Source organism: Elephas maximus, chromosome 3 (assembly GCF_024166365.1).
Source record: "Elephas maximus indicus isolate mEleMax1 chromosome 3, mEleMax1 primary haplotype, whole genome shotgun sequence".
Classification (NCBI taxonomy): Eukaryota; Metazoa; Chordata; class Mammalia; order Proboscidea; family Elephantidae; genus Elephas; species Elephas maximus.
The window spans coordinates 48574888-48589680 of NC_064821.1; the positions used below are offsets into that span (position 1 = coordinate 48574888).

The following is a 14793-nucleotide window of genomic DNA, read 5'->3' on the forward strand; positions in this document are numbered from 1 at the left end:
TGGCAACTGGTTACTGGTTCATTCCCATTCATCGTTTAGTTCTTAACTCTACCCACCTGGCTGTATTTATTTAGTCACTCAATCCAAGACACAAGAGATGTTGCTGCTTTCGAGGTCAGAGGCCCAGCGATTCAGACACAGACAGAGCAGACCTGGCCTCAGGCCCAGGCTAAGGCACTTTGGCAAGTTCCTTCCTGGTCCACACCACTTGCCCACCGTCACTCACAGTAACACAGTAAACTGTGTGCAGAAACAGCTGGGTAGGGAAGGTGACGTGGGAATACTCACGGTGTAACTTTTTGGAGGAGTCCCTGGGTGGTGCAAACGGTTAACGCGCTTGGCTGCTAATCAAAAGGCTGGAGATTTGAGTCCACCCAGAGGTGCCTCAGAAGACTTGGAAATCTACGTCTAAAAAGTTAGCCACTGAAAACCCTGTGGAGAGACAGCCCAAGATGGCAGCTTAGTCAGGCACACCATGCCGACCGCCTACAGCAAAGACCCAAGAAACCAAATGAAACAGATACAGGTGACAGTCCTGGAGCCCTGAGCATCAAACTAAGGATAAAGAATTAGATTAAACACCGAATGGAAGGAAAAGCTGAATGATAACAGTGAATGAGGAGAAATACTGAACGGAGGTGCCCTGCCAACTGGCCTAGCACTCTGAGGCCATCTTGAGACAAAGCCAGGAGCAATCCCAGGTGAGAAGCACAGGAAGGCAACTCCATGGAATTCCCAACAGGAGACAGAGAAACTGTATAGACACACACAGAGTGAAGCAAGGTGAGCAGGACATGAACCAGATCTAAGGAGGGAAAGTACAGGAAGAAGGGTGTCATGGATTGAACTGTGTCCCCCAACAATATGTGTCTCAATTTGGCTAGGTCACGATTCCCAGTATTGTGTGACTGTCCACCATTTTGTCATCTGATATGATTTTCCTATATGTTATAAATCCTATCTCTCTGATGTTAATGAGGTGGGATTAGAGGCAGTTATGTTAATGAGGCAGGACTCAATCTACAAGATTGGATGGTATTTTGAACCAATCTCTTTTGAGATATAAAAGAAGTGAGCAGAGAGATGAGGACCTCATACCACCAAGAAAGCAGCTCTGGGAGCAGAGTGTGTCCTTTGGACCGGAGGTTCCTGCACTGAGAAGATCCCAGACCAAGGGAAGATTGATGACAAGGACCTTCCTCCAGAGCCAACAGAAAGAGAAAGCTCTCCCCTGGAGCCGATGCCCTAAATTTGGACTTGTAGCCTATTAGACTGTGAGAAAATAAATTTCTCTTTGTTAAAGCCATCCACTTGTGGTATTTCTGTTACAGCAGCGCTAGATGACTAAGAAGGAGGGCGAGAGCTCTAGGGATCCTGGAGTCCACAGAGCAGGGAAGGAGTTAGGATCCAGAGATGGGACTACTCACCAATGGCAGTCCATGACCATTAAGGTGGGCAGCATACATGGGCTAACAGATCCATGAAGTGTCAGCAGGAGGTCCCCCACCTAACCGGACTCTGCGCAGCACCCCCTCCTCACACTTGATCAGGGTCAGATCCCGACTGCTGCCTGCAGCCAGTGCGGAGCGCCCAGGCACCCATGCCCAGTGACCAGAGGAGCACACTCCCCTTTCCCCTGTCCTCCTGGTGACTGGTGGCACAAACTCCCCCCCACCACCACCCTGCCTGCCTGGGGACCACGGTACAAGCCCACCTTTCTCACCGCCACCTGCTCCCCCGTCCACCCAGTGAGCGGCAGTAAGCGCTCCACATCCCTGGTCGCTAGCTGCTGCCCTGCCCACCTGGTAAGCAGCAGCAGAGTGCTCCCACACTCCTGGTTGACCACCACACCCTGCCGCCCTGCTCTCCCGGCGAGCAGCAGTGAGCATGCCTGCCCCACTGATCGCCCACCAAACCCCCCACCTGCCACACACTCCTATCCACCACGCCACACACCCAGTGAGCAGCAGAGAATGCTTCCACACTCCAGTTTGCCTGACACTCCCCTCCACCTGCCACCCTGCCCACCCAGTGAGTGGCAGTGAGCACATCTGCCCTGCTGGTCTCCTACCACGCCTCCCACCTGCCACTCCACCCACCCACCACCCTGTACACCCAGTAAGCAGCAGGGAACGTTCCCATGTTCCTGGTTGCCTACCACAGCCTCTGCTGGCCACCCTGCCCACCTAGCCAGTGGCAGTGAACACGCCTGCCCCGCTGGTCGCCCCCTACACCCCCTGCCTGCCACTCTACCCGCCCAGCAAGCAGCAGTGAGCACACCCACCCTGCTGGTTGCTTACTACACCCCCTGCCCACCACCCCACCCACCCAGTGAGCACCATAGCATGCTCCCACATGCCACTGGACCAATGATAGGCAGAAGCCCATGCCTGCCCAGCCCGCCCCAAGCTGCCCAGCATGCTCAGTAAACAATGACGCACACTCGTCCTGCCCGCAATGCCCTGCCCACTCGGAGATAGGTGGTGAGCACTCTTGTGCTGCCAGACCAGTGGTCAATGGAACATGCTTGCCCCACCTACGCTGATAAAACAAAACAAAAAATACCAGGACAAAACAAATATACAATCAGTACATAAATAAATAAAGTAACCCCTTAATGCCTCCAAGACAGCACACAATAACAAATCATGAAAAAACACGATGAGATGGTTCAAACAAGTGAGCAAAATAAAGGGAAAGAAAACCTTCCTGAGGAAGAAACGATAATAGAACCACCTGAGAAGGAATTCAAAAGACTTATATTTAGGACCCTCAAAGAGATGGGCTGATGTAGTGGCTGCAACAGTGGGCTCAAACAGAACAACAACTGTGAGAATGATGCAGGACCCAGCAGTGTTTCGTTCTGTTGTACACGGGGCTACTGTGAGTTGAAACCAACTCGATGGCACCTAATAACAACAAAAACAAAGAGATCAAGGAGAACACGGAAAAAACCCTAGAAGAATTCAGGAAAACAATACAAGAATAAAATGATAGAATCAACAGAAAATAGATAATACAAAAACGGCTAGAAATTCAGAAGATTAACAATAAAATATCAGTAATAGAGAATTCAGTGGAAGGACACAGAAGTAGAACTGAATCAACAGAAAGAATCAGTGAAAGAGTGGACAGATTCCTTGATACTAATTTGTTTGAGGAACAATCAGAAAAAAGAATGAAGAGAAATGAAGAAAGCCTAAGAGTTATGTGGGATACCATCAAGAGGAATAATTTATGGGTAACAGAAGTTTCAGATGAGGAGATAAAAAAAAAAAGCACAGAATTTTTGAAGATATAGTAGCTGAAAACTTCCCAACTATCATGAAAGATGAGAAGCTTACCCTCCAAGAAGCTCAGAAAACCCGATACAGGATAGATACGCCCCCCCCCAAAATACACCAAAACATATCATAATCAAACTTTCCAAAACCAAAGACAAAGAAGGAATTCTGAAAGCTGCTCGTGAAAAATGAAATGTCACTTACAAAGGGGCACCAATAAGAATAAGTGTTGATTTCTCATCAGAAACCATGCAGGCAAGAAGGTAATGGGATGACATATACAAAATCCTGAAGGAAAAGAACTGCCAACAAAAATCATATATCCAGCAAAACCGTCTTTCAAAAACAATGCCAAAACTAAGACATTCTCAGAAAGCAGAAACTAAGGAAATTTGTAAAAACCAGACCAGCCTTACAAAAAACATTAAAGGGAATCCTTCAGACAGAAAACCAATGACATCAAACAACCTAAGATAAAGACATGTGACAACATCGCCCAGATACCAACCCAGATGTCTTCATGTATCCAGCAAAATAAAGCTAAAAAAGAAAAAGACTACGGGGAACCAGAGGAGTTAAGCTGTAAACAGCAACTTCAAAACAAAAAAGAAGAATAAAAAAGATACAGAACTTCCATATGGGAAGGAAGTCAAGGCAATTTCAAGATATAACAGATTATTTTAATTTCAAGAGGATTAAGGTAAACTTCAGGGTAACCACAAAGAAAAATAATGAGTCTACTCGCCAAAATAAAGAAGAAGAAACCCAAAAAGACTCAGTAAACATAAAACAACAACAATTAATAGGAAAAGAAAATCCGTATACAGAAAGAACTCAGCACAGAAAATTAAGAGGAACAAAGAAGCCATTAACACCACAAAAAAGTATAACAAAACTACAGCAATGAATCCATACCTATTGTTAATTACACTGAATGTACATGGATTAAATGCACCAGTCAAGACACAGAGAGTGGCTGTCATGGACTGAATTGTGCCTTCCAAAAATATGTGTCAGCTTGGTTAGGCCATGATTCCCAGTATTGTGTGGTTGTCCTCCACTTTGTGACTGGTGTAATTTTCCTATGTGTTATAAGTTCTAATCTCTGTCTGTAGTTAATGGGGCAAAATTAGATTATGTTAAAAAGGATTAGGGTGGGATATAATACCCTCACTCAGGTCACATCCCTGATCCAATAAATTGAGTTTCCCTGGGATGTGACCTGCACCACCTTTTATCTTAAAAGAGAGAAAAGGAAAGGGACGTGAGCACAGAGTTGGGGACCTCATACCACCAAGAAAGCAGCACCAGGAGCAGAGCGCGTCCTTAGGACCCAGGGTTCCTGCATGGAGAAGCTCATCAGTCCAGGGGAAGACTGATGAGTAGGACCTTCCTCCAGAGCCAACAGAGAGAGAAAGACTTCCCTTGGAGCTGATGCCCTGAGTTTGGACTTGTAGCCTACTAGACTGTGACAGAATAAATTTCTCTTCATTAAAGCTATCCACTTGTGGTATTTCTGTTATAGCTGCACTAGATAACTAAGACAGTGGCAGAATGGATAAAAAACATGACCCATCAATATGTTGCCTAGAAGAGACACACCTTAGACACAAAGACATAAACAAGTTAAAAATCAAAGGATAGAAAAAGATACATCAAGCAAACAGTATCCAAAGACGGAGTAGCAATAATAATTTCAGATAAAAGAAACTTTAAGTCAAAATCCATTACAAGAGATAAAGAAGGGCATTATATAATGATCAAAGGGTCAGTCTACCAAGAAGATACAACAATAATACGTACCCAATGACAGAGCTCCAAAATATATGAAACAAACTAACAGAAGAAGAAGAGAAATAGACAGTTCTACAGTAATAGTAGGAGACTGTTAGGGATTGAATTGTGTCTCAAAAAATATGTGTGTAAATCCTAACCTTTATGCCTGTAGTTATAATCCCATTCAGGAATGGGTTGTCTTTGTTATGTTAATGAGATAGGATTAGTGTAGGGTGTGTCTTAAATCAATCTCTTTTGAGATATAAAATAAAAGAGATTAAACAAGCAAGTGAGAGAAGCAGAGATGGAGGAAGAGAGATGCCAAGCCACATGAAGATTACCCAGGAGAGACAAGGACCTTCCCCCAGAGCTGACAGAATAAGCATTCCCTTAGAGCTAGTACCCTGAATTCGAACTTCTAGCCTCCATAAACTGTAAGGAAGTAAACTGGTGTTTGTTAAAGCCACCCACTTATGGTATTTCTGTTATAGCAGCACTAGATAACTAAGACAGACTTTAACACACCACTTTTGATGATGGACAGAATAACTAGAGAGAAACTCAATAAAGATAACTAACCCACTGCCATAGAGTCGATTCCAACTCATAGTGGCCCCACAGGGCTTTCAAGGCCATAAATCTCTACGGAAACAGACTGCCACATCTTTCTCAATGAACATACAGAAGATCTAAATAGCACAATCAATCAACTTGACCTCATCAACATATATACACCACACCACCCAACAGCAGCACAGTATACATTCTTCTCCATTACACATGGGTCATTCTCCAGAGTAGACCATATTCTAGGCCACAAAACAAGCCTCGATAAATTACAAAACATTGACATAATAAAAAGCATCTTCTCGGACCATAATGTTATAAATCTAGAAATCAGTAACAGAACGCGCAGGAAAAAAAAATTTTTTTTAAATACATGGTAACTGAGAAACACCTTACTAAAAAACTACTGGGTCATAGAAGAAATTAAAAATTCTTAGATTTAAGTGAGAATGAAGACACAACATACCAAAATACAGGAAAACCAGTGCTCAGAGGAAAATTTATAGCAATAAATACATCAAAAAAGAAGGTCCAAAATCAGTAACTTAACCCAACAACTTGAACAAACAGAAAAGGAACAGCAGAAGATGACCACGGTCACCAGAAGAAAGGCTATAATAAGGATCAGAGCAGAAATAAATAGAAGTATCAACAAAAGTAGAAGTTGGTTCTTTGAGAGGATCAATAAAATTGACAAACCACTGCCCAAATTAACAAAGGAAAAAAAAAAAGATGCAAATAACCAAAATAAGAAATGAAATGGGTGACATTACAACAGAACAAACTGAAATAAAGAGGATCATAACAGAATATTCTGAAAAAATTATAACAAATTTGAAAACCTAGAAGAAATGGACAACTTTCTAGAAACACACTAACTACCTAAACTAACACAAAGAGAGTTAGAAAATCTATATACAGACCCATAACAAAAGAAGAAATTGAAGGTATCATAAAAAAAACTCCCAACACAAAAAGCCCCAGCCCAGATGGCTTCACTGGAGAGTTCTACCAAACAGGGAAGAGTTGACACCAATTCTACTCAAACTATTCCAGAACGTCGAAAAAGAAGAATATTCCCTAATTCATTCTATGAAGCCAGCATAACCCTGATACTGAAGCAAGGCAAAGACACACACACACACAAAAAGGAAATTACAGACCAGTATCCCTCATGAATATAGATGCAAAAATTCTCAGTAAAATTCTAGCCAAGAGAATACCAAAAAAAAAAAAAGAAAAAAAAAAACCCAAACCCATTGCCGTCGAGTTGATTCCGACTCATAATGACCCTATAGGACAGAATAGAACTGCCTCATAGAGTTTCCAAGGAGCACATGGTGGATTCAAACTGCCAACTGTTTGGTTAGCAGCTGTAGCACTTAACCACTATGCCACCAGGATTTCCAAGAGAATACAAAGCATATCAAAAAATAACACATCACAATTAGGTAGGATTCATACCAGGGATGCAAGGGTGGTTCCACATTAGAAAATCAGTCTATGTAATTCACCACATAAATAAAGGGAAAGAGTCACATGATCATCTCAATCAATGCAGAAATGACATTTGATAAAATTCAATACTCAGGATAAAAATTTTCATCAAAATAGGAATAGAAGGGAAATTCCTCAATATAGTTAAGGGCATATATACAAATAGGGTCGCTATGAGTCGGAATCGACTCGATGGCACTGGGTTTTTTTTTTTTTTTATACAAATGGAGGCGGCGCTGGAGGTGCTCACTTATCTATGCCAAGAAATTTGGAGGACAGCTACCTGGCCAATCGACTGGAAGAGATCCATATTTGTGCGCATTCCAAAGAATGGTGATCCAACAGATTGTGGAAATTATTGAACAATGTCATTAATATCACACACAAGTAAAATTTTGCAGAAGATAATTCAAAAATGGTTGCAGCAGTATATCGAGAGGGAACTGCCAGAAATTCGAGCTGAATTCAGAAGAGGACGTGGAACCAGGGATATCATTGTTGATGTCAGATGGGTCTTGGCTGAAAGCAGAGAATACCAGAAAGACGTTTACTGTGTTTTACTGACTATGCAAAGGCATTCAACTGTGTGGATCATAACAAATTATGAATAACTTTGTGAAGAACAGGAATTCCAGAACACTTAATTGTGCTCATGCAGAGCCTGTACATAGACCAAGAGGCAATTGTTTGAACAGAACATGGGATACTGTGTGGTTTAAAGTCAGGAAAGGTGTGCGTCAGGATTGTATCATTTCACCATACTTATTCAATGTGTATGCTGAGCAAATAATTCGAGAAGCTGGCACCAGGACTGGAGGAAGACTCATTAACAACCTATGATATGCAGATGACACAACCTTGCTTGCTGAAAGTGAAGAGGATTTGAGGCACTTACTGGTGAAGATCAAAGACTACAGCCTTCAGTATGGATTACACCTCAATATAGAAAACAAAAGTCCTCAAAACTGGACCAATAAGCATCATCATGATAAACGGAGAAAAGACTGAAGTTGTCAAGGATTTCATTTTACTCGAATCCACAATCAATGCCCAGTCAAGAAATCAAATGATGTATTGCTTTGGGCAAATCTGCTGCAAAAGACCTCTTTAAAGTGTTGAAAAGCAAAGATGTCACTTTGAGGACTAAGGTGTGCCTGACCCAAGTCATGATATTTTCAATCGCCTTGTATGCATGTGAAAGCTGGACAGTGAATAAGGAAGACTGAAGAAGAACTGGTACCTTTGAATTATGGTGTTGGCGAAGAATACTAAGTTTACCGTGGGCTGCCAGAAGAACGAACAAGACTGTCTTAAAAGCAGTGCAACCAGAGTGCTCCTTGGAAGCAAGGATGATGAGACTTCATCTCAGGTACTTTGGACGTGTTATCAGGAGGGCCAGTCCCTGGAGAAGGACGTCATGCTTGGTAAGGTAGAGGGTCAGCAGAAAAGAGGAAGACCCTTGACGAGACGGATTGACACAGTGGCTGCAACACAACAAACACGCCAATGATTATGAGAATAGTGCAGAGCTGGGCAGTGTTCCATTCTGTTATATGTAGGGTTGCTATGAGTTAGAACCAACTTGACGGTACGTAACAACAACAACATACAAAACCAACATTCAACATTATTCTCAAAGAAAAAAGACTGCAAGCATTTCCCTGGAGAACAGGAACAAGATATGGATGCCCGTTACCACCACTCTTATTCAATATTACTAGCCAGATCAATAAGGCAAGAAAGGGAAATAAAGGGCATCCAAATTGGTAAGGAAAAAATAAAACTATCCCTATTCACAGATGACATGATCCTATACATAGAAAATTCCAGAGATGCCACAAGAAAGTTGCTGGAACTAATAGGCTTAGCAAAGTGGCAGGGTACAAGATCAACACACAAAAGTCAGTCGGATTCCTCTACACTAACAACGAGAACTCCAAAGAGGAAATCAATAAAACCCTATGAAGCACCACTCTACTCTGACACACATGGGGTCACTATGAGTCAGAGTCCACACGATGGCAGCTAGTGGTGGGGGAACTTTTTGGAGGTACTTACAAAAGCAGATGGCACAGACAGCAGTATCAACCATGTGGGATAAACTCGGGTGCACCCCTGGGGATCCCAAAACATGTTCTCTGAGCTGCCGGTGAATCAGCACAGTGTCCGGGAAAACTCAGGTGTCTGGACCCAGCTGTAGAGGCCACAACCTCAGGGCAGCCCCAGAGCCCAGGTCCCTGGAGCCCCTCTGAGCAGGGTTTATTCCAGTGCCACCCAGTACTACAGGGGTATGATACTCTTTCTAATTCAATTTCTGCTCCATTCTAGAAACTAAGGTGAGGGTCTTTACCAGCTATGGGCTCAATGATTTGCTCTAAGGCATGAGAACTTCCCTTACATAGTCCATTTATACAAGGCGATTGTCATACTGTGAAGTAGTTTCCCCTAGGGCAGCCGAAATCTTTCCTTGAATTCTAAGGAGTTGTGTAGTGTAAGTGATTTGCAATTGGCTGCTAACCTAGAGGCTGGTGGTTCAAACCCACCCACTGGCTCTGCAGAAGAAAGGCCAGGTGAACTCCTTCCATCCATAGAGACTACAGCAAAGAAAACGCTGTGAAGCAGCTCTACTCTGTAACACACGGGGTCACCATGAGTTGGCACTGACTCAACAGCAACAGGTTGGTTGGTTGGGTTCACCTCTTGCTGATTTTCATTAAAAAAAGAAAGAAATCTGTTTTTACAAGAAATAAAAAATGAGCCTTTTGGATTGATTTCTCAAGGTGCCTGTTGCTTTAAGATTTTCTTCCTGATAGAGATTTTGCTTTTGAGACTAAAACAGGAATTGATACTAAGGTGTGGCTTTGGTTTTAATTCAGAACCATTGTGCTAGGTTCAGAAAATCCTGTCGATTTTGCAGAGCTAGGATGGACCCAAGGGAAAGGCACCTACTACGTAAAGTTGTAGCCAGCCCTCTCCAAAACAACTCTGTACTGTGGACACACTGGGGGCAGCCGGCCCCATTCTTAGCCAATGGCTTCTGTGATTTAATTCTTGGAGCCAGTTGGCAGGAGCATTGCTTTCCAAAATAAGAGGAAAGTGTTGGTGGAAAAGTAATAGGATAGAGATAGAGATAACGACCCTACAGGACAGGGCAGATCTGCCCCACAGGGCTTCCAAGGCTGTAAATCTTTACAGAAGCAGACTGCCACATCTTTCTTCTGTGGAGCGGCTGGTGGGTTCAAACCCCCAACCTTTCTGTTAGCAGCTGAGCATTGTAACAACTGCACCATCAGGGCTCCTTTACAGATAGAGATAGAAAAGTTTATTTAAAAATTTTTTTTTCTTTTCGATGTAAATACTCACCCCATGACCCATGTCTGCACTTGCCCCAAACCTCCAAACAGTTGAGTCTTCAACCTTCTCCTTCAGGGAGGAATCTGTATTTGGGTCATTCACTCTGGTTGCCTTTCCTACAAAAACTAAACTAAACCGGAAAAAAAAAAAAAAACAAAAAAACCCAACCCATTCAACTCATAGCAACCCTATAGGACAGAGTAAAACTGCCCCATAGGTTTCCAAGGATCAGCTGGTGGATTTGAACTGCTGACCTTTTAGTTAGCAGCAGAGCTTTTAACCACTGTGCCACCAAACTCTGTTGCCATCGAGTTGATTCCGACTCATAGCAACCTTATACGACACAGTAGAAGTACTCCATAGGTTTCCAAAGAATGGCTGGTGGATTTGAACTGCCAACCTTTTGGTTAGCAGCTGTACCTCTTAACCACCATGCCACCATTGCGGCACCAGGGCTCCAAAACTAACTAACAAGTGAATAAGCCTGATTGCCTCCCAACTTACCCCTGTTGTAGTCTTCCTAAGGGAAGGACTATTGTAAAAAAAAAAAAAAAAAGACCTAGCAACACCGTGGTGGGCATCCTCTGGGCTTCTATGGTGCCTCCTCCTGCCCCTGGCCCAGCCCCTGCACGGAAGGCGAGAACCTAAATTTTAAATAACTGCCTGGCAGAGGCAGGCGTTTGGATTCTGGCCTGTCCTTGAAACTTAAACACAATCTACATCCAGGCTTGGCAGCCTAGACAGAGGGAGTTCAAGAGGCCCTGAGACCTGCTGTTCCCAAGCAGTGCTGTTGGAAGGTATCCATGTGGTCACCAAGAGACCTCAGGGGACCCTTCAGCCTGGTTACAGGTGACTGGCTCCTTACTGACCAGCCAAGCTCTCCAAGAAAAGCCAGGCTGTCCAGGGACTCAGCACACTGACAAACCAGGAATCTGCTCCACGATACTGGGGACATACCTCTGTACCCGGCACTTTATTCAGTCACGTGGTAGGATGGGTACAGAGGGCATGACCCTCTCCATGCAGGGTGTAGGTCCCTCACATTGTAAACAGCGCTGGTGGCCATCGAGAGGCTGATGGCCACTGGATGCTGAAGCACTGTGGCAGTGACAATGGACTGCTGGTTTCCCTGAATCTCATCACTGACCCTCATGTAGACAGACCCCCAAATGTGCCAGAACATGCTGTATGGGGACATAGCTGCCTGAGGGTCTAGGAGGTAGAAGAAGGTGAATTTGCAGCTGCTCCCCAGCTCCCCCCTCACCCCCCACCAGGGCTTGGGAGCTTACAGAGCAGATACCCAGCCCCACACCCACTCCCTGGATCAGGACCCACAGGGCCACCAGTCCCTGGGAAGGACAGAAGCTCAGGTGCTTGGAAGTTCCACAGGGGTCCGTCTGGATTCCTGACAGTCTCCTATCTTGGAGGACGCCAGCACCTCCGGAGGGCCGGCCGGGCTCTCGGCGGAAGGCTGGGAGGAGCAGCAGCAGCAGCAGAGAGAGAAGAGCCGAGTGCGGACGGTGCGAGTGCAGAAGACGAACATGATGCAGTTGGCTCCTCCCTGGAACGTGTTCCCTATCCCCTGTCAGGGAGGAAGGAGGAGGCATGAATGCAGGGCTGGAGCCAGCCGTAACAACACGGACACAGGAGGCTGGGAAGCACTGCTTACCCAGAACTTTCCTCCCACCCCAGAGGCTGGCCTGGGATGACCAAGCAGAGGCCTGGACTTGCAGGTCTGGCACAGACCTGTCTCTGAGACTTCAGGTTGGGAGAGACCCAGGATCAGTCAACTCTCCCGAGGCTAATCCTAGACCATTGGAGAGCACCCGGCCCTAGGAATGTGCTAGAGCCCCAAGCATCTCCACATCATCTCTCCAAGGCCCCCCTCCAGAGATGCCGTAAGCGCACGCTTCACTGTCTTCGCAGGGTGGGAGGGCACAGCAGAGTTGACCACTCTCCAGCACCATGTAAGCCGGCTCGTTGGGGCGTAGCACCCCACTGCTGCCAATACCACAGTACAGCAGGGCCAGGAAGGCAGACCTACATGCAGAACGACCAGCACTGGTGTGCTCACAGCTGGGGAACCGCACAGTGTCAGGATGAACCGCACGGTGCTCCAGACCCGCAGGCAGATGAAGATGAGTGGGATGAGGACCAGTTTCTTATCAGCCACAGAGGTGCAGCGCTGCCTGCGGTGTGCGTCGGAGAGGATAGGCCGGTACTCGGAGAGCGCCGCGTGCTGTGCAGGGGGACAAGGGCAGGCCTGAGTGGACAGAAGGTGGCCCTAGCCACATGCACCCAGGCACCCAGCTGTTCTCTGGCCCTTGACATGGCCCAAGAAGGGGACGCACCGAATGAATCTCAAGGATGCACCCATGCCTTTCCCATCTGCACACTGGTAAGTCCCAATTCAGGTCTCCAGCCCAGACGCTACCCCTGGGCTCCTGACTCATAGACACCTTGCCCACCCACATCTCCACGAGGATGCCGCAAGGATGTCCTACCTTTCCCATGTCCATAACCAAGCACCTGACCTTGACCCTAAGCCCACTACACCTTCCCGGTCTCAGTGAATGGGAACTCCACCCTTCCAGTTGCCTGGGCAACAAACTCAGGAGTCATCTTTGATGCTTCTCTTCTCTCTCACAGCCCACATCCAACCTACAGGCATGTGTGCTGGCGGCTACCTTCAAATCAGACCCAGAATTGGGACACTCTTGTCTATGCCACCACCCGGGTCCACGCCACCATCACCACTTCTCTGGGTCACTGCAATTTCTTCTTAACTGGTCTCCCTGCCTCACCCTTACCAGCCCTGAATCTCTTCCTTACCGGCCTATTCTCAGTCCAGAAGCAGCATGGTTCCTTTAAAAATTAAGTTGGACCAAATTAGTCCTCCATGCAGGACCCTTCAAAGGCTCCTGTTTTCCACATTCCTTACAAGATCCCATAGGGGCCAACCTCACTCTAGCTCTGACCTCATTCCTGCTGTTCTGCCTGTCTTTACTCCAGCCACACTGGCCTCCTCGTTACTCTCTAAACATGCCTCAGGACCTTTGCACCGGCTGTTCCCTCTACCTACAACGCCCTTCCACATTCATCTACACTGCTCACTGCCTCGCCCCCAAGTCTTTGCTCAAACATCGCCTTCTCAATGAGGGCTACCTCGACAGCCCTATTTAAACGACGAGGCGGTTCCCAGACAATCACATCCCTGTGCCTGGCTCTGTATTGGGTTTGTTTTACACAGTTCTTACCATCCTTGATTATACTCTGTCTTCTGTGCCTGTTTATCATGCTTAGTGCATACAATTGCCCTCCTCCAGAATACAAGCTCCCTAGGATAAGGGCCTGTTGGGCTCCCAATCCCCAGAACAGTCTGCCCCACAGGAGGGGCTCAGTTAACAGCTGTGTAGAGAACTCTGCTGCCAAAGGGGAGCACCATCAGCCTTGGCCTTCTCCTGCTCCTGGGCAAGTCCTTCAGCAAGAGGAAGGAGGGAGCACCTGGATTTTTACAAACACATGAAACAACTCATAACAAAGATGTATTTTTCAGCCTGGTACATGTGTCCCAGACATTGAAGTCCAGGTGGGGAGGACCCCAAGTCGTTCAGCTGACACTTGGTGTCCGAATGAACCAGATGCCTTGGCACCCCTGAGCACCCAAGCTTCTGAGACATGACAAACCTGCTCAGAGCACCTGCCCCTCCTCAGGGCCTCTTGCAGCAGCCCAGAGAGCTGATGCCCCTGTCCCCCAGTCCCTTTCAGAGCTGGTGGGGGCGGGGGAGCTGGCACTAGCTTGGGCTGCTGGGTCACTCTTCAGAGCAAAGCCTGCTCCCAAACCAAAAAAAAAAAAAAAAAAAACCAAACCCAGTGCCGTCGAGTTGATTCCGATTCATAGTGACCCTATAGGACAGGGTAGAACTGCCCCATAGAGTTTCCAAGGGGTGCCTGGCGGATTCAAACTGCTGACCCTTTGGTTAGCAGCCGTAGCACTTAACCACTACGCCACCAGGGTTTCCAGCCTGCTCCCAGCTCCTTTATTTTTAGCTCTCCTTCCAGCAAGAGGCAGGGAACAGCATGTACATTCTTACCTCCCTGCCTGCTGGTGTTGTTGGGTACTGTCGAGTTGATTTCAACTCACAGTGACCCCATGTGACAGAGTAGATCTTCCCCATAGGGTTTTCTAGGCTGTAATCTCTAGGGAGGCAGGCTGCCAACTCTTTTTCCCACAGAGCAGCTGGTGGGCTCAAACCACCAAGCTTTTGGTTAGCAGCTGAGCGCTTAACCGTTGTGCCATCCAGGCTCCCTCCCT

The 14793-nt window shown here is 46.2% G+C and overlaps 1 protein-coding gene across 6 annotated transcripts in view; it reads right to left on the reverse strand.

Moving 5' to 3' along the window:
- The window catches only part of GPR157 (G protein-coupled receptor 157), a 53704-nt gene that overhangs the window by 16976 nt on the left and 21935 nt on the right, over positions 1 to 14793 (reverse strand). For 2 of the 6 annotated variants that reach the window (XR_007516524.1, XR_007516523.1), the window contains exons 3-4: positions 12523 to 12717; positions 10488 to 12060 (exon numbers count right to left, since the gene is read on the reverse strand). Coding sequence is in view for 3 of the 6 variants with exons in the window: in XM_049877838.1 (XP_049733795.1) it covers positions 11845 to 12060; positions 12523 to 12717 (411 nt within the window). In the remaining 3 variants the exon portion in view is untranslated. Of the gene's footprint in view, positions 1 to 6367; positions 12061 to 12522; positions 12718 to 14793 lie in introns of those variants that run through there. The other 4 variants (XR_007516522.1, XM_049877838.1, XM_049877837.1 and 1 more) reach the window with 4 other exon arrangements.